The sequence below is a fragment of the Anomaloglossus baeobatrachus genome, chromosome 5, assembly GCF_048569485.1.
Source record: "Anomaloglossus baeobatrachus isolate aAnoBae1 chromosome 5, aAnoBae1.hap1, whole genome shotgun sequence".
Classification (NCBI taxonomy): Eukaryota; Metazoa; Chordata; class Amphibia; order Anura; family Aromobatidae; genus Anomaloglossus; species Anomaloglossus baeobatrachus.
Window position 1 is genome coordinate 468,315,454 of NC_134357.1, and position 26,845 is coordinate 468,342,298.

Consider the following 26,845-nt stretch of genomic DNA (forward strand, 5'->3'; position numbering starts at 1 on the left):
GATATACATACTTTTCCAGGTGGATATTATTATTTACGGAGGTACAATAAAACCTCTGCAATTGAAGGACTTTTGGAATTTTTCCAGTAGGCAGCTATTCTTTTCCATGCTTGATATCAGATATGTGAAATAGCTAACGATGAACCTTCGGCAGGGTTATTTCAGCTGTATACCCCAGAACACCTACCTTGGGATTCAGCTGAATCTGGCATTCAAAAACTGAATTAATGAAATCCAGAATATTTCCCCAGAATCTTCTGAGAAGTGGACAATCAGGATTTGGCGTCCCACATTTACACTACTGAGCCTCCCTCATAAGACACATTTTAAACATCAAGGCCGGCTTTCTATACACTTATTGAAGTAGCTCTTACTAGAATTAAAAGTTTCTGGGATTCATTCTACAGCGCTGGTGAGAATTAAAGATATACACAGCCATGTGATTTCCAAAGCTGTCCAAGTGATTTTAATGTGACTCAGACCTTTTATAGTCCTAAAAATATAGGTGTACCATGCATAAACGTAGGCGTTCCTTACAGGATAGCAAATAGTAGAATACATAACGGCATAACAAGTAAAGACACTCCCAGCATCCAAGTTAAGCCACATCCCCTGAACAAGTCTTTGTTTCAAAAGTTAAATCCCAAACCCTAGGAACTTGTTGGCAGGCTTGAAGATATTAACTGTTTCCATACTTTAACACACTCTATGTAATAAAAAGAGATGTGATAATCTGTGTGATTCATTGAGACACTTGAAAGCTCTTGTTCCATTTCTTTCCAAGCCTCCTCAGATATGTCTCCTACATCTACTTGCCATTTTGTTCTCAAAGGACAGACACACTTCCCAAGCCCGGTTTCCACACAGCGCAATGGCTCAGTGGTTAGCACTGCAGTCTTGAGGCGCTGAGGTCCTGGGTTCAAATCCCACCAAGGACAACATCTGCAAGGAGTTTGTACATTCTCCCTGTGTTTGTGTGGGTTTCCTCCGGTCTCCTCCCACACTCCACAAACATACTGATAGGGAATTTAGATTGTGAGCCCCCATGGGGACAGTGTTGCCAATGTATGTAAAGCGCTGTGGAATTAATAGTGCTATATAAATGAATACATTTTATTATTTTGAGTCTTCCCCGGCCCAGGAGCTGTGGTATGATCAGACCATGTTCCTGCATGGTCAGACACGGCTATTACACAGTACACAGCAGGGTCACATTTATTAGATTATCTCAGCACAGGAATATTTTTTCTAAACACATCCAATTGTAGAACGTATTATTATTCCAAGATCTATTGATTAAAATTAGCTTTGTTAGGTGGAAATCCCCTTTAATGAGTTAGGATCCTTTACACAGATATGTAGGTCTATAAATGAGCGGCAGCATCATAATTTCAGGACTAGAGCGCATTCAACCTGTAGATCAGTCTGTAAATTACAGTTGGGGACAAAAGTTTTGAGACTGAGACAAATTATGATTTACACACAATTTGCTTCTTCAGAGTTTTTAGATCTTTTAGTCGGATTTTTCTATGGTTACTAAAGTACAATTATCATCATTTCATACTTTTTTAAACTTTTATTAACAAATGTATCAAGTTTATGTAAAGACTGAATATTTCCAGTGTTGTCCTTTATTTTCCAAGACTTCTGCCATTTGACCTGGCGGCTGGATATCAGCTTTTGGGTCAAATTCTGACTAATAAACCATTTTTCTCATCAGTGCTTGGAGTTTATCACAATGTCTGTGTGTTTGTTTGTCTGTCCACTTTTTGAGGATAAGCCGCAGGTTCTATAGGGCATTGAGATGAGGCAGGTTTTCTTGCCATGGACTAAAAAAATGTTAGTGTTCTGCTTCACAAAGCCACTTAGGGTATCTTCACACTTAGCGATGCAGCAGCGATCCGACCAGCGATCTGACCTGGTCAGGATCGCTGCTGCATCGCTACATGGTCGCTGGTGAGCTGTCAAACAGGCAGATCTCACCAGCGACCAGTGAACAGCCCCCAGCCAGCAGCGACGTGCAAGCGACGCTGCGCTTGCACGGAGCCGCCGTCTGGAAGCTGCGGAGACTGGTAACTAAGGTAAACATCGGGTATGGTTACCCGATGTTTACATTAGTTACCAGCGCACACCGCTTAGCTGTGTGTGCAGGGAGCAGGGAGCCACGCACACTGAGCGCTGGCTCCTTGCTCTCCTAGCTACAGTACACATCGGGTTAATTAACCCGATGTGTAATGCAGCTACATGTGCAGAGAGCAGGGAGCCGCGCACACTGTTTAGCGCTGGCTCCTTGCTCTCCTAGCTGCTGTACACATCGGGTTAATTAACCCGATGTGTACAGCAGCTACATGTGCAGAGAGCCGGAGCCGGCAGCACAGGCAGCGTGAGAGCTGCGGAGGCTGGTAACTAAGGTAAATATCGGGTAACCACCTTGGTTACCCGATGTTTATCTTGGTTACAAGCTTACCTCAGCTGTCAGACGCCGGCTCCTGCTCCCTTCATTTGTCGCTCTCTCGCTGTCACACACAGCGATCTGTGTGTCACAGCGGGAGAGCGGCTTTGAAGAAAACGAACCAGGGCTGTGTGTAACGAGCAGCGATCTCGCAGCAGGGGCCAGATCGCTGCTCAGTGTCACACACAGCGAGATCGCTAATGAGGTCACTGCTGCGTCACAAAAACCGTGACTCAGGAACGATCTCGGCAGTGAGCTCGCTGTGTGTGAAGCACCCCTTAGTCAACACTTTCACCTTGTAATTTGGTCTCCATCATGGTGGAAAAATCATTGTTCATCTTCAAATTACTCCTGGATGGTTGGGAGAAGTTTCCCTTGGAGGAGGTTTAGATCTCATTCTTTATTCACGATCATGTACTTAGGTAAAATTGTGAGTGAGCCCCTCCTGGGATTTGAAGGCCCCACACATGTATAGTCTCATGATGCTTTACTTTCGCAGACACAGGACTCATTTCACCTTTTCTTCTCTGGACAATTCTTCCACATGACCAAAACAGTCTGAAGGGGCTTAATCTGAGAAAATTGTTGTACCCCAGTCTTCTGTAGTCCAATTGCTGTATTTCCTGCAGTTATTTTCTTTCGTGAAGCGTTCCTAGTTCCTGATTCAATGTGAATGCAGGCTCAGATGGTCATATTATAGCTTGGGCCCCGTGTGCAGCTCCTAGTGCTTGTCCACATAATGTACAAGTGCGGGAGGTGGCACCTATTTAGATGCAAAGGTCCCGAGTAGTGCATACTGTGATTTTTTCCACTCAGACCATTGATACGTGTGGACAATCAGCCACATGCACTATCACTCTAGCTACTGGTCCATGGTGCACAGACAGCATAGGTACATATGATACAAAGTAAGAAGAAAAAGAATTTCAGGATCAGCTCACCGCTGGACTTGCTGTGGCCGATATCAGAGATCAGTGCACGGACAGTCAACGGGCCGGTTCCCGGGAGTTGCAAGGCAAAATGGGATTTACTTCCAGCACCTGAAGATGTATCATTCCAATTCCAGGATATTCAAAGACTTGATAAAATCATTGTTAATTTTATTGGTGCATAAAAATACAAAATATTAAATCATTGTGCTTACGCGTTTCAAGCCAAAACAGGGCTCTTACTCATAGCATTTTTGCCTTACATATAATACACTCATAAGGCCACTTTCATATGACTCTTAGTGTGTGTTTAAGATGAATAGTGCATGGACCAATGAAATTGAATTGACTAATTTGGACGCACGTTTTCCTACGTGGCCCTTGTAAGCACCATTGTCTTGTTTTTCACATGAGGCTCGCCTATAAAACTAAGGGAGTGTAATATGTAAAGAAAAGAAAAACCCTGACATTGGCACCATTTCTATGCTTTATTTTAATGGTGCATGTAAAAGGGATGTAAAAAATGGATACATGGAGCACTATATGAAAGAAAAACAGGGGATTTTTCACGAACTCATCTAAATCTGGCCTTAAACTGCTGTCATGTGATGTGTTTCCAAGAGTAGAGATTTATTCTTAACATTTTGTAAACTTTGTAAAACTATTTTAAGTCAAAATGTATTTTTCATTTTTAGCAGTAAAACCAAATCACACCCCTAATTTTGGACCCCAGATCAGATCACTAGGTGTACAGCATTATACCCAATTGTAAATTAGTACTTCCCTCCCAATCTGTCACACGGAGTTTTGCACAAACTTCGCCGACTATCATGGCGGCATTGGACTGTTAAGTTTGCAGATTCGGACACTCTGCCCGATGGTTTCTCTGGTGTCTGGGATCAACACAGGCAGTCTCAGGAGTTGACCTACTGTGTGTTGATTACTAGGGAGGCTAGCAACAGCTAATCTCTGCTAGTCTGCTTGCTTCTTTAATCACATGTTGTCGGGAGACCTATCACATCTGCTCCCATCCTATTTTATGCTGGTTAAATCCTTCTACCCATGCCAGCTATAGTATATTCTATGTTGGTCTGTGTAATGTGGTGTCCCAGATTCTCTGGTGAAAGCTGTGTTTAAGTTGTGCCTATTGCTTGGTGCAGCTGTGGAGTTTACCCCTGTTGTTTTGTACTTCCTTCTGCTCTTGATTTTCCTCCTGAATCTCTTATTGTCTTTACCTTTGTCTGTGCGTACTGTGCCACAGTTTTGTTTTTTCCCTCATCTGTCTTTATCTGTGGTTTTCAATACTTGTATCTCGTCCCTTCCTGGAGCCTGTGAGGAGGGTGAATCAGATCACGATTGATCAGGAGCAGGATTAGGAAGGAGACTCAGGTCTCTACACCATGAAGAGTATCCATGAGTTTAGGGATAGCATAGGGTCACCTAGCTTGAGAGACAGCTTAGGAGCCCCTGTTTCTTGCTATCCCAAAATCATCGTAAAACATTCTGACATGTCGTCCTCATAATATCAGACACTAAGAACTCCTTTTTTTTTCATCCAACGGTTGCTTTCCATGCATAACAATGTAGTCAAGCAGTCAGGGAGTCGTTTCTTTCCTTACTGGTGACCCCGTAACTGATGTTGTGCAATTCTTGTTGTGATGGACAGAATGAGCAGTTGTCTGGATGCAGACATAGGGTATGACCACACTGCATCGGAAGAAGAGGCGTTAACAAAACAATGGAATTATTCATTTGGTTGGAAAACGACTTGCTGTTCATATGGTTCAGGCTAATGAATGTCTTTTTAAAGTAACATGTCCGTCCTCACGGCATTTTAAGAAAAGGAGCAATACTTTACAACAGAAGTATATAGGGCTGAAGGCATAAAAAAAAACAAAAAAAACCAAAAAAACTTCAGGTTAACAAGCCTCCAAGAAAAAGGAGAGATTCCCGAAGTGTCTTCTGCTTTCAAAAGCAATGTTTTTGACTGCCGGAAAAAAACTCAGTATGAACTCACCCCTTACTGGAGAGCTGCCCACCGGTCCTGAAAAGGTAGTCCAGCATAAGTGCAGACCCTCTCATTAACAGCTTCTGGTTGTAGGCAGTGATTTCTTACAGGCATTATAGCTGCATTGGAGGAGATGCTGACCTTATAAAACAGATCTATGGCCGCAGGCCTGCGAGTTCTGCTCTGTCGGGATCATGCCCCCCCCCTGCGTCCAATCAGCCGCTGCCACGTACATCCCAAGCACGCATTTAAACCTGCTTTTTAGTACGCACATACACTACACCACGGCCCCCCGAGGAAGCTAACGAAACGTGCGTGTCGGGGCACGTTCTCTACCCTGGCATCCACCCTAACATGGGTAAGTGAGCATTACCAGCTTATTGCTGTATATCTGACTTTGGGACACTTCTTTAAATTATTGACCGTGACACAATCGATTGAATTGTAATATGTCCCTAACCTTTTGGTAATAAACGAGATCCACCCCTTTATTAACAAATATATGGTAGCCCACAGACTACTGAAGTTTTTTCTAGTGAATTATATGTCCCTTTGATGGCTGTCACTAACATAGATAAACACTCTGTGGTGCATCCTGTTTAATTGATAGGGTTTTTGGACCTCTAAATCTCACCCCCATGTTTGATGTTGGACCTTAGTGTATTTTGTCAGGATTCCCTCCTGTATATCAAAACCTGTATGTTAATTATTCATTCATTCAATAGTTTTTTGATATGACCTCTATCTTGGCGTAACGTAATTTTGGAATAAAAGTTTTTATATTTATGCAAGATATCAGTTTACGTTTATTATTACATACTTGAACTATAATTCCCATCCTTTCTCTTGTTCTAGGTTATGATTGTATATTGGGTTTAGTCCCCTAAAAGGAAGCAATGGTCCCATATTCTGCCCTATTTTGTTCTATTTGAGTTCTGCTCTGATGTTGTCTTCACTCCCACTTCACCAGTGGAGCCCTGATGTTGTACGCGGTAGACAGTTAAGGCTTTGAGCGATTTCTGATGGAAAAAAAAAACAAAACAAACTGATCCAGACAGATCTCTACTTTGTAAGGCCTGCAACACACATCCATGCCGCCGGTACGTGTTTGGGACTTTTTGACACGTACCGGCGGCACGAACACACGTGCACCAATGTTACCCTATGGTAACAGGCACATACACGTAAAGCCACACGGAACATGTGTCCGTGTGGTTTGTACGTGTGTGCGTTTTTTAACACGGATGACATGTCCGCGTTTCACCAGCATCATGCAGACACAGACCCGCTAAAGTCAATGGGTCCGTGTCTGCACGTACGTGACATGGACGTGTGTTTTCCGTACGGTCCATGTGGGTTTTTTTTTTTTTTTTTTATAAATGGTGAAATGGTTCAAGACACATGGACTGCACATGGACATGACACGTACGTATCTCACGCATACACGGACATTCAACACGCACGCACGGCAAGCATACGCCATCACACGGATCTCACACGTACTGGAGAAACGGACATCCAAAACGGATCACGGACCCGAAAAACGGACCGTGAGACACACGTGTTTTTTGCGGACGTGTGTTTCAGGCCTAAGACTGATAGGGTGAGGGTCTCCATACTGTGGCTAATTGCCTGGGAGAAATCAAACAGCAAGGGAGAAAACCAGTCAGGTTTCATTCACAATTGAGTACATACTAAGAGTGCAATCCAATAAAAAAAAAAAATTCAGATTGCACTCTGACCAGTGTTTTTCAGTGCTGATCAGCGATGTTTTTCCTCTTCCTCAGCTGTTTTAAGCTTTGAGGAAAAAATTGCAGCATGCTGTGTACAACTGTGTAAAATGGCTGACATGCGCCGATTCAAATGAATGGGTGCAAGAAAAAAAAAAAAAAATGAACGTCACATGGTCCATCCAGATGCCGTCCGATTTTTATGGATACATTACAATCCTGTAGCATAGAGAACTAAGAAAGAACCAAGAAAAGTGCAGTAGAGTGGTATCATAACACAATTGTGTATAGATAAGCGGTGTGTGCTCACCAGATATATGCTGTACAATATATCAGCTGCTGCAGGTCGCACGAGGGATGAAGCAGGAGAGTTGTAGGAAATATGTGCGACTTCTATCAGCACTGCTGGAAATAACCAGTAAAAAGGATGCAGGAGACACAAGATGATTCTTCTGGTTTATTTTCAAGGCACTCCAACCTATTCATCATGAAAAAACCTGATGAAGAGATTGGGAATGCCATGAAATGCAAGGAAAATAAACCGCAAGAATCATCTTGTGTCTCCTGCATCATTTTAACTGGTTATTTCCAGCAGGACAGATAGAAGTCACATTTCCTACAACTCTCTTGCCTTCATTCTGTAGCATAGAGCACTGTAAATGGTCCAGTAAATGAATATTGATTAATAGCTGCTGAGAAAAAAAACCAAAACGCATTGCATATGGCTGCTAGGTGAGATAATATTGACACGCGCAGATAGGACTCGCGTCATATGCAATACCAAACAGATTTCACTCGGCCAACTTTTCTGCATGAGAATGGAACCAATTTTGTTATACGCAAGTGTGAGTGAACCCTCACTGAGTAACTGCCAAGGAGAACAGAGTGAGAGGGGATTAATGTGACTGTCACTGTCAGGAAGAGATGAGGAGTTGTCTTCTACTGTGACAGGCAGCTATGGAGAGGCGGGTGAGGAAGCTCCTTCATTGTGACTGTCTGCCAAGAAGAGCTGAAAAAGTGGCCTCTTACTATAACTGACTGCTGGCCTTATACTGGGACTGTCTGCCAGGAAGAGAGGAAAGAGTGGCCTCTTACTATGACTGACTGCTGGCCTTATACTGGGACTGTCTGCCAGGAAGAGAGGAAAGAGTGGCCTCGTACTATAACTGACTGCTGGCCTTATACTGGGACTGTCTGCCAGGAAGAGCTGAAAAAGTGGCCTCTTACTATAACTGACTGCTGGCCTTATACTGGGACTGTCTGCCAAGAAGAGCTGAAAAAGTGGCCTCTTACTATAACTGACTGCTGGCCTTATACTGGGACTGTCTGCCAGGAAGAGAGGAAAGAGTGGCCTCTTACTATGACTGACTGCTGGCCTTATACTGGGACTGTCTGCCAGGAAGAGAGGAAAGAGTGGCCTCTTACTATGACTGACTGCTGGCCTTATACTGGGACTGTCTGCCAGGAAGAGAGGAAAGAGTGGCCTCGTACTATAACTGACTGCTGGCCTTATACTGAGACTGACTGCCAGGAAGAGCTGAGTGAGGAATAGACAATATCACTGTGACTTGGAGATGCATTTTTGGCTGGAGGTACATTGTATCTGTACTGTATCACACTAGCATAAAAAAAAAAAGTATAAAGATTTAATAGGATATTCAAAACCGTCCTACACAGAATCTCAAGTGCATTTGTCCTGCTATACATCGGCTCAGTCTACCCAACCATGGATCTTTTCCTGCCCCGGAGTCTGACATCGTCCAGTTTTTTGATGACGGGGCCAGACTTCTTGGAAGCAGCTGTGTAGCTCTGGAGCAGGGCTCTGAACACATCCTCTGTCTTTGGGTGAGTGCTGAGGAAAGCCTTTTCCAGGACATAGAGGTCGACACCTTTATCTTCTGGGAGAGCCGAGATGAAGCTCAGACCGAAGTCGATCAGCACTAGGTTCATATCCGAATGTGGTGGGCGCAGGAGCATGTTCGAGGTGGTCAGGTCCCCATGGACGACGTCTTCATCATGCATCCGGGCCAATACCTGACCGATTCTCTCCGCCAGGCGGTACAGGCTGCTGCCATGTTCTCGCTCGGTCATTATGAAGTCCCGGACAGTTACCGACCCTTCTATATCCTCCAGGTAGATGCAGTTAGAGACATAATCAACAAAATAAACCACGGGGGCAGCAATACCTGAAAGAGAAAGAGCAAGACACGGACCTCAGATAAGAATGGGTTATAGAGGCAGAAAAGTTTCTTTCCTGCAGATGATAACTGATGGCTGTCCTAATCACAGGACCCCTGGTGGCCGCTCCCCCTTCCTACACCTGAGAACTGATGGCTGTCCTAATCACAGGACCCCTGGTGGCTGCTCCCCCTTCCTACACCTGAGAACTGATGGCTGTCCTAATCACTGCACCCCTGGTGGCTGCTCCCCCTTCCTACACCTGAGAACTGATGGCTGTCCTAATCACAGGACCCCTGGTGGCCGCTCCCCCTTCCTACACCTGAGAACTGATGGCTGTCCTAATCACAGGACCCCTGGTGGCCGCTCCCCCTTCCTACACCTGAGAACTGATGGCTGTCCTAATCACAGGACCCCTGGTGGCCGCTCCCCCTTCCTACACCTGAGAACTGATGGCTGTCCTAATCACAGGACCCCTGGTGGCCGCTCCCCCTTCCTACACCTGAGAACTGATGGCTGTCCTAATCACAGGACCCCTGGTGGCCGCTCCCCCTTCCTACACCTGAGAACTGATGGCTGTCCTAATCACAGGACCCCTGGTGGCCGCTCCCCCTTCCTACACCTGAGAACTGATGGCTATCCTAATCACAGGACCCCTGGTGGCCGCTCCCCCTTCCTACACTTGAGAACCGATGGCTGTCCTAATCACAGGACCCCTGGTGGCCGCTCCCCCTTCCTACACCTGAGAACCGATGGCTGTCCTAATCACAGGACCCCTGGTGGCCGCTCCCCCTTCCTACACCTGAGAACTGATGGCTGTTCATAATCACAGCACCCCTGGTGGCCGCTCCCCTTACTACACCTGAGAACTGATGGCTCCCCTCAGTCACAGCACCCCAGGTGGCCGCTCCCCCTTCCTACACTTGAGAACTGATGGCTCCCTCAGTCACAGCGCCCCTGGTGGCCGCTCCCCCTTCCTACACCTGAGAACTGATGGCTCCCTCAGTCACAGCGCCCCTGGTGGCCGCTCCCCCTTCCTACACCTGAGAACTGATGGCTTCCTCAGTCACAGCGCCCCTGGTGGCTGCTCCCCCTTCCTACACCTGAGAACTGATGGCTGTCCTAATCACAGCACCCCTGGTGGCTGCTCCCCCTTCCTACACCTGAGAACTGATGGCTGTCCTAATCACAGCACCCCTGGTGGCCGCTCCCCCTTCCTACACTTGAGAACTGATGGCTCCCTCAGTCACAGCGCCCCTGGTGGCCGCTCCCCCTTCCTACACCTGAGAACTGATGGCTTCCTCAGTCACAGCGCCCCTGGTGGCTGCTCCCCCTTCCTACACCTGAGAACTGATGGCTGTCCTAATCACAGCGCCCCTGGTGGCCGCTCCCCCTTCCTACACTTGAGAACTGATGGCTCCCTCAGTCACAGCGCCCCTGGTGGCCGCTCCCCCTTCCTACACCTGAGAACTGATGGCTTCCTCAGTCACAGCGCCCCTGGTGGCTGCTCCCCCTTCCTACACCTGAGAACTGATGGCTGTCCTAATCACAGCGCCCCTGGTGGCCGCTCCCCCTTCCTACACTTGAGAACTGATGGCTCCCTCAGTCACAGCGCCCCTGGTGGCCGCTCCCCCTTCCTACACCTGAGAACTGATGGCTTCCTCAGTCACAGCGCCCCTGGTGGCTGCTCCCCCTTCCTACACCTGAGAACTGATGGCTGTCCTAATCACAGCGCCCCTGGTGGCCGCTCCCCCTTCCTACACTTGAGAACTGATGGCTCCCTCAGTCACAGCGCCCCTGGTGGCCGCTCCCCCTTCCTACACCTGAGAACTGATGGCTTCCTCAGTCACAGCGCCCCTGGTGGCTGCTCCCCCTTCCTACACCTGAGAACTGATGGCTGTCCTAATCACAGCACCCCTGGTGGCCGCTCCCCCTTCCTACACCTAAGAACTGATGGCTTCCTCAGTCACAGCGCCCCTGGTGGCTGCTCCCCCTTCCCGCACCGAGAACGGTCATCTGTCCGCAGTCACACTGCCCCTATGCTCACCTGCCTTCCTGCACCGGAGGATGGAGCGCACCTCCTGCGCGGTCCGCCGGTGTGTCAGCTTCTCGTCCAGTGTGGGATGTCTGTAAGTCTTGGGGAACCGCTCCTTCACTACAGCCGCCTTCCCCAGGAAGCTCCCCCTGTACACCCGAGCCTCAGCCCCTTGCTTCACCAGCTGCAGCCCCTCCAGATACCGCCGAGTCCGCTCCCGGCTGCTGCTGTTCTCCATTGCATGCATTCACGCTGACAGTCGCTACGTAAAGAGCGTAGACGGGTTTCATATAAAAGTGCGCAACGTTACTTTATAGCGTAACCATATGAAGAATAAAGAAGAACGTAGCGTAGAGGTTCATCACAGAATAATGTCCGTGCGAAAACAGTGCACAGTAACTGGAGATCCGGGGTATCCGCCGGCACCGGGCAGATCTCTGCACATTCCGACCTCCCCGTGCGCACACGTGTCTGCTGTGTACGAGTGGGGGGTTGTACACAGCAGCCACAGTTCTGCTGTTACCTGATACATTGTTCTCCAGTCATAGCGAAAGCTGCAGTAACAATTTTACCTAATGTATTGTTCTCCAGTCACAGCCAGAGCTGCAGTCACAATTCTGCTGTTACCTAGTGTATTGTACTCCAGTCACAATTCTGCTGTTCTCATGTATTGTACTCCAGTCACACCAAGAGCTGCAGTCACAATTCTGCTGCTACCTAATGTATTGTTCTCCAGTCACTCAGAGCTGCAGTCATAATTCTGCTGTTACCTGATGTATTGTTCTCTAGTCACACCCAGAGCTGCAGTCATTCTGCTGTTACCTCATGTATTGTACTCCAGTAGTATCCAGAGCTGCAGTGATAATTCTGCTGTTACCTGATGTATTGTTCTCTAGTCACACCCAGAGCTGCAGTCATAATTCTGCTGTTACCTCATGTATTGTACTCCAGTAGTATCCAGAGCTGCAGTCATAATTCTGCTGTTATCTGATGTACGCCAGTCACACCCAGAGCTGCAGTCACAATTCTGCTCTTACCTAATGTATTGTTCTCTAGTCACACCCAGAGCTGCAGTCATAATTCTGCTGTTACCTCATGTATTGTACTCCAGTAGTATCCAGAGCTGCAGTGATAATTCTGCTGTTACCTGATGTATTGTTCTCTATTCACACCCAGAGCTGCAGTCATAATTCTGCTGTTATCTGATGTATTGTACTCCAGTCACACCCAGAGCTGCAGTCACAATTCTGCTGCTACCTAATGTATTGTTCTCCAGTCACACTCAGAGCTAAGCAAAAACTCACAGACTAATGGCAGAAGATGTAAAATGCCTAGGCCAAAAAGACTAATGCACTGCCAGGATGCAGCAAGACCTCCATTAAATGGAGACATCACAGGTGCAAAGGGAGATGGTAGTAAAATTGCACACTTGTGGCTTGCATAGGTCACTGTTCACACACACAGGCACACAGTATCTGTTAAGCAGCCTATTAGTTACGCCCATCACAATCGATGCAAGCGGGCTGCACCAGTACTATATATGTGCACCATGCAGGGACAGTGAGTATAATATGCAAGGCCTAACATTAAGAGGCCTGGCTGCATCCTGTATAAAATATTCTGTGCAAAAGAATAAATAAATATATGAGGTATTGGTAGGTAATATGGCCATAGTACGGTAAGCCCACAATCCGCGTCACGGATCCTCATGTTTGTGGGTCCCTACACTAATATATCATATATGTACATACATAAAAAACACCAAAAAGAGGAATAAAAACCTCCAAAAGTTAAGCAAAAACTCACAGACTAATGGCAGAAGATGTAAACTGCCCAGGCCAAAAAGACTAATGCACTGCCAGGATGCAGCAAGAGCTCCATTAAATCACACTCAGAGCTGCAGTCATAATTCTGCTGTTACCTCATGTATTGTACTCCAGTAGTATCCAGAGCTGCAGTCTTAATTCTGCTGTTACCTGATGTATTGTTCTCCGGTCACACCCAGAGCTGCAGTGACAATTCTGCTGTTACTCATGTATTGTACTCCAGTAGTATCCAGAGCTGCAGTCATAATTCTGCTGTTACCTGATGTATTGTTCTCTAGTCACACCCAGAGCTGCAGTCATAATTCTGCTGTTACCTGATGTATTGTTCTCTAGTCACACCCAGAGCTGCAGTCATAATTCTGCTGTTACCTCATGTATTGTACTCCAGTAGTATCCAGAGCTGCAGTGATAATTCTGCTGTTACCTGATGTATTGTACTCCAGTCACACCCAGAGCTGCAGTGATAATTCTGCTGTTACCTGATGTATTCTTCTCCGGTCACACCCAGAGCTGCAGTGATAATTCTGCTGTTACCTGATGTATTGTTCTCTAGTCACACCCAGAGCTGCAGTGATAATTCTGCTGTTACCTGATGTATTGTACTCCGGTCACATCCAGAGCTGCAGTGATAATTCTGCTGTTACCTGATGTATTGTTATCTAGTCACCATTTCGGATACCACCAGACGTCTATACATTGTAAGAATACAATCTAACTTTTAGCGATCTTTAGAACCTGCACATACCAGTTGTTTGCCCGGTGTGTGTGGTTTACGCCCTAACACATCTACAAATGCCTATTGCTTAAACTGAGTAAAAAAAGATATCAATGTGTATAAAATAATACAACCTATACAAAATGATACAACAACCAGTAGATGAGCAATATAGTGGAGAGACACCCTGTCCGGGGAGAGGATGACAGGTAATTAATGACGAGCAGTGGATGGAAGGCGAGAAATCACCCATGAATAATTAAAAACTAAAAATAAATTGCCTGTCGTTTACAAGCGTCAATGGGACCTAATTCTCCAAATACATAAAAGCCATTTTATAAATGAAGGTGGAAGGTAAGAGCAGCAATCCTAGGTCTTCTATTACACTACATATTGTACTCCAGCCACATCCAGAGCTGCAGTCACAAGTCTGCTGTTATCTTACCTACAATACTACAGTCTCATCCAGAGCTGCAATCACAATCACATCGTAGTCACCTCAAGAGCTGCAATCGCTATTCTGCTCTTACATCATGCATTCTATTCCATTCACAACCAGAGCTGCTAATTTCATCACTTAACACTACTTCCAGGACAATGTCCTGCTGATAACAAGGATAAGCCAGCACCAACAGTGAACCAGAAGAGGGCATTAATGAGGACCTCTAAGAGTTAAAGGGGTTGTCCACTACTAGGAGAAGCCCTTCTCATTCCACATGTTTTCCCCAATTAAAATAAATAGCCTATACTCACCTCCGGTGGTGGTGCAGTTCCAGCAGTGTCGGTGCTCCCGATCTGGATGCTCACATGAGGTTGTTACATCATATGGGCTAAAGGTCCCATTACACGCAACGACATCGCTCACGAGATATCGCTGGGGTCACAGAATTCGTGACGCACATCCGGCGTTGTTAGCGACGTCGTTGCGTGTGACACCTACGAGCAACCGCTAAAGATCCAAAAAGCGGCAAAAGTCGTTGATGGTTGACACGTCGTTCCTTTCCCAAATATCGTTTCTCATTTAGGACACAGGTTGTTCGCCGTTCCTGAGGCAGCACACATCGCTACGTGTGACACCCTGGGAACGACGAACAACAGCGTTCCTGCGTCCTCCGGCAACGAGGTGGGAGTGACGTTAATGTGGCTGCTCTCCGCCCCTCCGCTTCTACTGGACGCCTGCTGTGTGACGTCGCTGTGACGCCGCACGAACTGCCCCCTTAAGAGTTTTTTCGCCGGCCACAGCGACGTTGTTAGGAAGGTATGTGCGTGTGACGTGTACTAGCGATATTGTTTGCCATGGGCAGCGATTTGCCTGTGATGCACAACTGACGGGGGCGGGTGCGATCACTAGCGACTTCGCTAGCATGTCGCAGCGTGTAAAGCGGCCTTTAGTCTTTTTCATTGACGTCCATACGATGGAGACATCTCTGAGCAGCTGTGGATCAGCCGGCAGCAGAGTCTTGGATGGACACGGGTCTTCTTTTACAAAATGAGCCGTTTTGTTGCAAGCCAGTGTCCTTTAAAATGTTCATAAGGCTCAAAGACTCTTTGATGGCCCCAACAGAATGATCCCCAGTGAAGAGTCTGGAAAGTACCGAGTGGTGCGATATGCTTCTCCTGGGCACAGAGTCTTTGGGTCTGATTTATCATTTATGGGGGGGTTGTCATTTTTTAATGACTTGTGGTATTAATGTTTTTGTGTTAAAGGGAACCTGTCACCAGATTTTTACCTACTAAACTAAAAGAATCACCTTCTGCAGCTCCTGGGCTGCATTCTATGAAGATGCACCTTGGCCCTGACTCCCCTTCCAGACACCAAAAATATCTTTATAAAACCTGGCCGTTAGGTATTCTAATTACCTGTGTGGGCCAGATGGGTGGGCTCATTTTCTGCTCCTTTCCCCCCTCCTGCCGCTGATCGCCGTCCTCCTTTATTGATTGACGGGATGACGCCCTCCGTCATCCTCCTTGTCGCATTTTCAAATCTCGCGCCTGTGCTGTTAGGTTGGCTCGCGCAGGCGCAGTTTGCTCTGCCATATCATGCACAGTGCCGACCTCACCAGCACCATGCTCGTACCTGCCCATACTCGTACTCGCGCCTGCGCATTTAGCTCACCGGTGCGAGCAAGGGCAGCTGTTTTCTGCTCTGCCCGCGATATGGTAGAGTGAACTACGCCTGCGTGAGCCGACCTAACTGCACAGGTGCGAGATCTAAAAATGCAACAAGGTGGATGACGGAGGGCGTCATACCGTCAATCAATAAAGGAGGATGGCGATCAGCGGCAGGAGGGGGGACAGGAGCAGAAAATGAGCCCGCCCATCTGGCCAACACAGGTAATTAGCATACCTAACGGCCAGGTTTTAGGGCTCATGCGCACGTAACTGCAGAATATTCTGCAGCGATTTGACAGCACATGTGCGCTTCAAATCTCTGCAGAAAGACTGCATAATGAATGGAGTTTTTTTGTTTAAAAAAGCCGATTTCATGTGCTCGGGATGCTGCCCCACCATAGACAGAGTGGGAGCTGCATCCAGAATGCACAAATAAGTGACATGCTGCTTTTATGAACGTACGGATTTGGGTAAAAATTTTAGCACCCAAATCGCTGCGTTCAAAAAAGCAACGTGCGCACGTATCATGCACAATCTACATAGATTGTGCAGGGGACGCAGGACGCATGCATTTACACTGCAGTGCTATACGCAGCGTAAATGCATGCAAATACGCAACGTGTGCATTAGCCCTTATAAAGTTGAAGGGGAGTCAGGGCCAAGGTGCACCTTCATAGAATGCAGCCCAGGAGCTGCAGAAGGGGATTCTTTTAGTTAAATAGGTAAAAATCTGGTGACAGGTTCCCTTTAAATTTTCGCATTGTTTGCATTTTTTCTGCATTTAATCTCTTTTGCAACTTTCTAGCTCAAAACATCACAAGTTTTCCTAAAATGTCACAAAATTTGAGCACAAATTTCAGATGTCCATAAAATCACTCCAGGGAGAGGAGACTGCCAGGACCCAACCACCACCATTTTCCCCCCCCTAGAAAGACACAACACCGTTCTCTTATAAATTAAAATACTTTTATTTGAATTTTCCATTTTTGGAGAGAGGTATGGGGAAAAAACCACTCTCATCTTTTGGCATAAAATTTGGTCGCAGCTTTTAACCAGGCATTAACTTGCCAACATCACGGGGTTCAGGCAAATGTACCGCCATCCGGCCGTCCGGCGCGGGTATTTCACCACCACTTTTCCTACCCCTTCCGCTGCTGCGACTTAAAACACAGTAAACTCCAACAAACTTGGAAAACAAAAGGGAGGGAGGGTGGGAAACAGGTCCGGGTCCTGCAGCCGAGAGGCTGGAAGCTGGGCAGCACAGTGATATGTATCCAGGAGGCGGGGCTTAGGCCAGTCACACCACAGGAGGCGGGGGCGGCAGGTCAGTGTCTTTCCAGGGGGGAGAACTCTATTTTAACATGCAGAGGGGCCAGCAGTCAGGGGGCAGCATCTCAAGTTTCTGGCTGCAGTGCCCCTCAGACTGCCAGGACCCAACCACCACCATTTTTCCCCCCCTAGAAAGACACAACACCGTTCTCTTATAAATTAAAATACTTTTATTTGAATTTTCCATTTTTGGAGAGAGGTATGGGGAAAAAACCACTCTCATCTTTTGGCATAAAATTTGGTCGCAGCTTTTAACCAGGCATTAACTTGCCAACATCACGGGGTTCAGGCAAATGTACCGCCATCCGGCCGTCCGGCGCGGGTATTTCACCACCACTTTTCCTACCCCTTCCGCCAAGGAGCAGCACAGCGCCAGCAAGCTGCGACCCCACCCAAAAAACTGAAATACCTGAGCCGTCCCAGGAATTTCCGCAACCACCATATCCACAACATCATCATTCGGGATGTACCCATCTGAGCTTAAGGACAGCCAAATATTGCCTTCCAGCTGGCGGTGCCAGACCTCCAACCTTTTTTTTTTTTTTTATACAAACACTTTATGAACAGCACAACTTGGGTAGGCCCCGATCGACCATGCGCCAGGAGAGATCCTTATCACCTTCTTCCATAGCTCCAAGCCCCCTGGGCCAGAGGGTAACCTTCGACCGGATCGTTGTAACACTCTGCACTAAAACAGGGAAATTTGTACCTCTCTGACCGGATAAGGGTAAGAGGCCTAGCTAGACGGCCTTGGACCAGATACTTGAAGCCTATGTGTATCACCAAGTCGATTGTAAAAAAGAGAGCTCACGCAATCTTGGTCCCCTCCGATAAACCCACCGCTGAGCCAAGCCCCGGCAACCTCTCCAATTACTTTCACTGTAACAGGAACAAAGAACCGACCACCAAGGCGAAGAGGCGAAGATCCGCTCTCCTCGCTGCCAACATACATGGAAGTAACCTCGGACCCAATCACTGGGCCGACTTGGATCTGAAAGGCAAAAACACTGTCAGAACAGGGAATTCTCGTAACCGTCAAACACCTCTTCTCTCCAAGGTGGTACTGACAAAACTTTTTTTTTTTTTTTTTTTTTGGATAAACAAATCACAATCATATCATTTTATATTAGCCCTGTACGCTGTTCTGAATCTCCTTACGTGTCAAATAAAAACCCCATTTCAAAAAAGAAAACCAACTCCGACCTGTCGTCCCTCATAATGCATTTCCATTGTCGTTACCTGATCCACTGAAAACTGTGCTCATGTATGCTGGCTCCTGAAGCCTTGTAGCACCCCAACTCTGGGAGAGTACGTGCCGGGTACCAGGCTGGCAAACACCAAAAATAACGAACGAGTAACCGTCGCATTACCAACCAAAAACCAGCCCACAAAATGGAGGACAAACTACGTGACGCTAAAATGAAGTGCCGTCGTCATGGGTAAAAACTGGTCCCATACTCCCGCTCGCCTAAGAGAAACAACCGACAACGTCGGGACACCCGCCGAGTGGGAGAAAAAGATCCAAAATATCAATGTATAGATTTGCAATGGGGCGAACAATCCAAACCACCCCTTTTTTTTTTTTTTTTTTTAAAAACAAAACAATCTTCGGCTAAAAAAGAATAGGCCTACTGTGCTCCACTCACTTACCATAATCATCAAACCCTTCAATACCTTTCACCCCACAAGACCCTCATCGCTTCAGTACCGTTCCACAATTTAAATTTGGGAAGACCGTCCTCGTAACAGTTTGCTTGCAACCGAAAATGGTGCACATTCGCTGACTACTGCAGGGCGTGTAATACAAGAGGGTGGCTTGTAAAATCGTCACGCACATAAACCACCAGAGCAACATCCGCTGAATAACGTACCATAGAACCGTCAAGTCCATGCAAAATGGAGGCCTGGATCATGGGCCTAACTTCACCACACACCCCACCATCTGGCTGAGAACTCCAAACCTGGATCCTGCTGGTGGGTTGAGTTACCAAAATACCTGAGATTGGGATTGCAATAAGGTGCCCGATGCTAACCCGGACCCAGATGCCTGTTTCGTCTTCAACCCTGCATTGACCCATAGGCATTCCAAGCCACAAAAAACCTAATCAGCCTGATTACTTATTCGAGGAAAGGGCTGTAGTTGGTTAAGGCTTTTACCCACCGGCACCGTCGGACCACTGGTCATTCTCCTATTTCCCAGTCCACCCCCCCCCCTTTTGTGTAGCTGGAACCATAATAGGGGGAAAGGCGCAATCAAAGGTAGGTTAATGGACCATGCCCCCCCCCCGGGCCCAGCATAAGGAGCATTTTTTTTTTTTTTTTTTTTATATATATATATAACTATATAAACCTTTTGAATCGCAAATGATCTCAAACAGCTGGCCCTGCAATGCCGTAATACTCCATCTACAAATCTGTCTGTTCCTGCTCTTGAAACTATTATGGCATGGCACGGTGGCTCAGTGGCTAGCTGCAGCCCTGGGGTCCTGGGCCCAAATCCCGCCAAGGACACCATCCGCAAGGAGCCTGTACGTTCTCCCCGTGACTGCGTGGGTCTACTCCGGGCACTCTAGCCTCCTCCCACACCCCCATAAACATACAGGTAAGGAATCCAGACCGTAAGCCCCGATGGGGCAGCGTCCCCAATCCATGCAACGCACACAAAAACTAAAAGCGAATTTATACCTTTTAGAATATTTATGTGGAAGTAATTGTCCAGAAAATATTAGCGAGCCTAATTATTCTGCGAATAGCTAACCTTGCCGGTTTTCCCATCTCACTTGTTTATTTTCGGTTCTTACGGTAAGGAAAACCAATTAAAACATACGTAATTAACCAAAGAGGGAAAATCTAGTACAAAAGGATGAGAATTACTTCACTACAAAAGAGAAGCAATTTTAGAAAAACAATCAAACCATGCAACTGTACAGAAATATACTTATCACATTTCGATAAAACTATCTGTGGCCAATATAGATCACTTCTTTCAATGACAGCATGAAATTAGGGGTATAACAGGGGGGGTTAGATCCCGTGATCCCATCATATTGTCACTAATCACTAAATCACTTGAAGGGTCAGTTAACCGGTGGCAACAAGATTATTACAAGGAATGTAGGCCGCCTGTATTAAAATAAGGTTGAAAAATAAGATATGTTTAATTTTTGAAAAAACGTCTCAGAGGAGATCTCATTCGTACCTCGTCCGACAAGCCTACAAGCTGCCGTAACCCTCCGTCTGATACAGCGCCGCACAATCAGCTCTGCCCTCATCTACTGTATCCTCACCTATCCCTTGTAGACTGTGAGCCCTCGCGGGCAGGGTCCTCTCTCCCCCTGTACCAGACTGCGCCTTGTATGGTCTATGATTAGTATACTGGTACGTATTTTGTAAAACCCCCGTCCCATGCAAAGCGCCATGAATTATATGGCCCTGTAATAAATAATAATAATTTGTATAAATACCCTCGTGGTCAATATAAATAAACTGTCACCAAACTTAATCCTCCGAAATAGGGAAAGCTTCTTTACAGTTAGAGCGGGTAGATTGTGGAATGCTGTCTACAAGGGGTAGGAATGCTAGATACCATCACAGCTTTTAACAGAAAAAGGGGGGAGGGCGATTCCCTCAGCACCAATAACATTGTTTGTTATAAATAACTTAGTGACAACATGTAGAGCTGGGCGGGAAGCCTGTTACCTGTGACATCACGTTATCCTCCCTAGGGGGACTTATCCCACCCCGCACTCCCCATCAGGGTACTCACCTGGTGATTCAGGAAATGACAAGACGACTGGATCTAGATCTACCCACGTAACGCCTGCTACGACGACGCTCACACCTATCCAAGGGTTAAGATGACAGACTCCCGACATGGTGGCTACCCATGCCAAAGCTTGCTACCGTGACCCCTGCACATGACCGTACAACGCGATGGTCGGCACCGAACCCACCGCCGCCATAACATGCTGAAACCACTGTGTGACAACGGTGAGGGGCTGTTAACAGTCACCATTGTCATAATGTCAAATGGAGTGTGTTTTGGCCTGGGAGGGGGCTCGGTGTAGGTTTGGTATCAGCAGGAGGGAAAACACGCCACCTGCTGACTGTTGCTTCTTGCCCCTGTTCACTACCAGCCCCTCAATTTGAACAATGAAGTCCTAACAGAATCCCTTAACCCACCCGCTCACTGGGAGACCCACATGGTACCTGGTTCATTCCCAGGCTAGCCCCCTTGGCATTCCCGGGGCATACAAACGGAGGGGAGGGGAAGTTCAGTGCGTGTGGGATGGGGTGATTTGAGCTCTTGCAGGTTAGTGCCTGCATACTATATTCCCCACTACAGTGCCTCCAACCTGCGCTGTGACAGGGACAGCACTGAGTCTGCACTTCAATTAGGCTGTGTGCCTAATTCATGCGTCCTGCGTCCCCTGCACAGTCTATGGAGACTGTGCAGAGGCCGTACGCACGTTGCATAGTAGAACGCAGCGATTCAGCTGGGGCCCGAATCCCTGTGTTCTAAGAAGTGACATGTCACTTCTTCCGTGCGCTCTGCCGGCAGCTCCTGCTCTGTCTATGGCAGGAGCTGCAGGCTGAGCGCACGCTCTCTACCGGCACCATGCGCCTCAGAACGGAGCTTTTCAGCTGCGCTCTGAGGCACACCTTTTCGGTGCCGTGCAGAGCGCACACAGCCCTACCCTGCTCCTTCTCAGTACTGGCGGCGGTGGCTGGGCGGCGGTGGCTGGGCGGCGGGTAGGCGGGGCCAAAGACAAAAAGCGCGAAGCGCTCTTTTTTTTTAAAAACTTAATGGCGGCTCAAGCTGACCGGCGGGCAGGTAGTTTCCTCAGAAACGCCGCTCGCCGGCGCCCATAGCTTGACCCTCAGCATGGAGGGAGCCGCTCACAGCTAAAAGCGCCGTGAGCAGGACGCTTTCCTCCATGCTGATTTTTGGGGAGGCTGGAGGGAGGGAGGGGGTTAAGGGTGTTTAAAAAATGACGAGCACAAGCGGACCAGCAGGCGGGTCGTTCCCATAGAACGCTGCGCTCACCGGCACACACTGCTTGTGCCTCAGCAGAGAGGGAGCCGCTCACAGCTAACAGCGCTGTGAGCTGAAACGCTTACCTCCCTGCTGATAGCTCTCATTCCGCCTCCAGGAGCGGGTCCCTGTGTCCGGCTGTCCAAACAGGTCCGGGTCCTGCAGCCGAGAGGCTGGAAGCTGGGCAGCACAGTGATATGTATCCAGGAGGCGGGGCTTAGGCCAGTCACACCACAGGAGGCGGGGGCGGCAGGTCAGTGTCTTTCCAGGGGGGAGAACTCTATTTTAACATGCAGAGGGGCCAGCAGTCAGGGGGCAGCATCTCAAGTTTCTGGCTGCAGTGCCCCTCAAAGTGGAGTTTAATTCTGCAAAAAAAAAAAATCCAATTTCAAAAAAATCTGAGTTAGTGAATCTCCAAAAATAATCTGGAAACCCCAAATCCTGTCCACTAGAAGGAACATATAAAATAACCTTGTGGATCATTTTGGGTTTTCACGGGTCGGGTTTGATTCCATTGCAAAGTACGGTACCCCATATCCCTACTGAGCCCCACCACGGGCGGAGGAAGAAATGAAGCATGGACCTGTCCGCATATTTACGTGTTGTTTTTCTCAGACTCCTGCCTAAATCGTCACATAACAAAGAGGTCTGGGGATGCCAGATATACCCTTCCCACACTCGAGAGGCTCCTTGTACAAAACTGTCAACTTTACTGTCCATTTTGGAGCCCTAAGCAAAGAGAAATAAAGCTCTGGGGACAGAAGTGGATGAAAAGAGGGCGCCATGTCTGTATGGTGTCCTGGAGCACAGGCAGAACCTCACAAGCTAATGCTTTACCCTTAATGGTGACCTCGTGGTGATCTGGTCTGGGTGCGGTGATCCCTCTGACCTGTGAAGAGCGTTATAACAAACCAAAAGGAGACATGGGGAAGGACCTTTGCTAGGATAGGAAAGAGGTCAGTCTCCAAGTAGGTCACCAACGTCAAACTATGAATATCAAAGTACATAAGGTCAACATAGGAACAGAACATTGTGCTTAACCTGAGCCAGTGCCCCATGAGCCTAAGGCTGCTTTCACACCTCCGATTTCTGCAATGCGGCACAATACGGCACTTTGCAGGAAAATCGCAACCGTTTTTTTTTGCTGCCGGTTGCGTTTTTTCTGCATAGACTTTAATTAGTGCCGCATTGTGCCGCATGGGCTCGCGTTCGGTCCGGTTTTTGCCGCATGCGGCAGATTTAGCCGATGCGGCGGCCGGATGGAACGTTGCCTGGCACGTTTTTTCGTGCGGCAAAAAAACCCCGCATCGCGCCGCATTCGGCCGATGCGGCGCATTTTTCAATGCATGCCTATGGCGGCCGGATGCGGCGCGATGCGGCAAAAACCGCATCCGGTCGCCGCATGCGTTTTTTGCCACCGCGCATGCTCAGTAGCATGCCGCAAGCGGCAAAAACCGGACGGCCCGCATGGGAAAAACTTATGCAAAGGATGCGGTGTTTTCACCGCATCCGTTGCATAGCTTGCACAGCTGGATTGAGCCGCACAGCTCAAGCCGGATGTGTGAAAGCAGCCTAAGCCACGGGCACACGATGAGTATTTGGTGAGTTTTTTACCTCAGTATTTGTAGCCAAAACCAGGAGTGGAACAATCAGAGGAAAAGTATAATAGAAACACGGGCACCACTTCTGGATTTATTACCCACTCCTGGTTTTGGCTACAAATACTGAGGTAAAAAACTCACCAAATACTGAATGTGTGTATGTGTCACGCTCCCCGGGTCCTCACCCCCGCTCCCCGGCTCACCTGCCACGCTGCCCGCTCCTCAGCCCCCGGATTCCGTCCGTCCCAGGCCCCCTGGTCCCCGATCCCGGCGCCCGACGGCTTCCCAGGACCTGGCCGGCTCCCCTGCGTCCTCCCCTCAGCCTCCTTCCCTGGCTTCTGGCACCCGGGCGGCGCGCATGCGCGTTAGGGCGCGCGCGCGGTCACTGACCCTTTCTTAAAGGGCCAGCGTCCATTAACAGGAAATGAGGTTGAACAGGTACTGGGTATAAAGGGGGTTAGTGTCCAAGGGGGCGGGGCCTGATCTTCGTGTTCCCTGAGCTAGGAGTCAGGTCTCCTGGTGTTTATGTGCCTGTACTCACCTATCTCTCTTTGTAGAGCCGTACCTGCCTCGCCATCCCGTCTGCCGTATCCTGAACCCCGCACACTGTCCGTCTGCCATCTGACAGTCCGTACCATCTCGGATCCCTGCGGTGACCCGTCATCTCGCTCCTGAGGTTCCGGACCCCGCCTGATATCATCTCGGCTTCCGAACCTGAGCTACGTCACCAGGACTACCATCTGTGACACCGTGGTCCCAGGGACTCCTCCGCTGCCTTCACTTGCACGGACTGTTCTGCTGCCCATCAGTGCTTCAGCTGCCGGACTCCCTACCACCATCTTAAGAGTTCGGTCCAGTGGATCCACCTCCTGGGTCGGCCCGACCGCCCGGCCGTGACAGTAAGATCAGGCCATGGATCCCGCTGCAGCACTAGCGGCCTTGCAAGAGGAACTCCGACGTCAGCATGAAGTCCAGACCCGCATGTTGCAATTTATGACCTCCGTGGACACCCGCCTGTACACGTTACAAGCATCAATGACGCCTGCGGCACCCAGGTCCCCAGCTATGCAAGCCATGGCTCCCGCACCAGTGGCAGCCTCTTCAGATGCTTCCCGTCTCCGTTTGGCGTCACCACCTCGTTATGCTGGAGATCCCAAGACCTGCAGGGGCTTCATAAACCAGTGTTCCCTTCATTTCACGCAGCTGCCACATCTGTTCGCCTCTGACCAAGCCAAGGTCGCCTTTATAATGTCTCATCTGGAGGGCGAGGCGCTGGCGTGGATGAACCCCTTGTGGGAGAAGGAGGACCCCATGACCAAGAACCTTCAAGAGTTCCTGCAGGCCTTTCGCAGCACCTTCGACGAGCCGGGACGCGCCTCTGCGTCTGCTTCATCCCTCCTCCGCCTACGTCAAGGAACACTGACGGTGGGTCAATATGCCATCCGTTTCCGTACTTTGGCTTCTGAACTCGGGTGGAATAATGAGGCCCTGACAGCCGCCTTCTGGGAAGGACTCTCGAGTCGCATCAAGGATGAGTTGGCGGGTCGTGACGTGCCCTCCACCCTAGATGCCCTGATTGCCCTAGCCACTCGAGTGGACATTCGTTTCCAGGAACGCTCCAAAGAGCTGTATCGTGAGAGACGTGCAGTACGGCACTCCCCTCCTCCACAGAAGTCCTCTGTGCCTCACTCTTCAACAGCTGGGATTCCTGTCCACGAGCCCATGCAGGTTGACCGAGTACGACAGTCTGACCAACGTAGAGCAGAGCGGCTCGCCAAAGGCCTCTGCTTTTACTGCGGAGAGGGCACACATCTCTTACGCTCCTGTCCGGAAAGGCCGGGAAACTCCAAAGCCTAGGGTTGGTAGGAGAGGCCACCCTAGGTGCTGGGACTCTCTCAGACCCAGTTATGTGGACGGTACAAGTGTCAACAGGAGAGACGCGCTTCACGGCTGAGGCATACCTCGACTCCGGAGCAGCAGGCAATTTTATCCAGCAGGCCACGGTGGACAAGTACCAGCTGCCTGTTACTCCACTCGATAAGCCCCTAATGATTGCCTCGGTGGATGGGAGACCCCTCTCTGATACCATCTCCTGGATCACCAAGCCGGTGGAATTGCGTATAGGTGCTCTGCACACCGAGAACATCGCTCTCTACGTCCTTCCACACATGTCCCATCAAATCCTGCTGGGACTTCCTTGGTTGCGGACACACGAACCATCAGTCAGCTGGGGTACTGGCGAAATCACTCGTTGGGGCTCTGCCTGTCATGAGAGATGTCTAAAGTCCCTACAACCAATCCGACGTCCCCCGGCTCCAGAGAACCTACCGGAACTGCCCTCGGCCTATTGGTCCTTCGCGGACGTTTTTGACAAGAAGGAGTCTGAGGTACTTCCGCCACACCGTCCCTACGATTGCGCCATCGACCTGCTCCCAGGAACAACACCACCTCGAGGACGGATATATCCGTTGTCTCCAGCGGAAACCAGGGCCATGTCCACATACATCACGGAAAGCCTGGCAAAGGGATTCATCCGGAGATCCTCCTCTCCTGCGGGAGCAGGCTTCTTCTTCGTTAAGAAGAAAGAGGGTGACCTACGCCCATGCATTGACTACCGGGGCTTGAATCAGATCACCATAAAAAACAAGTACCCCCTACCGCTCATCCCCGAATTGTTCGACCGGCTCAGAGGAGCCCGTGTGTTCACCAAACTGGATCTTCGGGGTGCCTACAACCTAGTTCGTATCCGCTCTGGGGACGAATGGAAGACCGCATTTAATACTCGCGACGGGCACTACGAATACTGCGTGATGCCCTTCGGTCTGTGTAACGCTCCTGCCGTATTCCAAGAACTGGTGAACGACATATTCCGGGACCTCCTCTACCTCTGTGTAG

At 48.7% G+C, this 26,845-nt stretch overlaps 1 protein-coding gene across 1 annotated transcript; it reads right to left on the minus strand.

Moving 5' to 3' along the window:
* Positions 1-8,745: 8,745 nt before the first annotated feature.
* TP53RK (TP53 regulating kinase) lies at positions 8,746-11,612 on the minus strand. Its single transcript, XM_075347857.1, has 2 exons — positions 11,345-11,612; positions 8,746-9,305 (listed from the first exon to the last, which is right to left on the minus strand). The coding sequence occupies exons 1-2, from the start codon at positions 11,577-11,579 to the stop codon at positions 8,836-8,838; spliced, it is 705 nt and encodes a 234-aa protein (XP_075203972.1). The 5' UTR covers positions 11,580-11,612; the 3' UTR covers positions 8,746-8,835.
* Between the last annotated feature and the right edge of the window lie 15,233 nt (positions 11,613-26,845).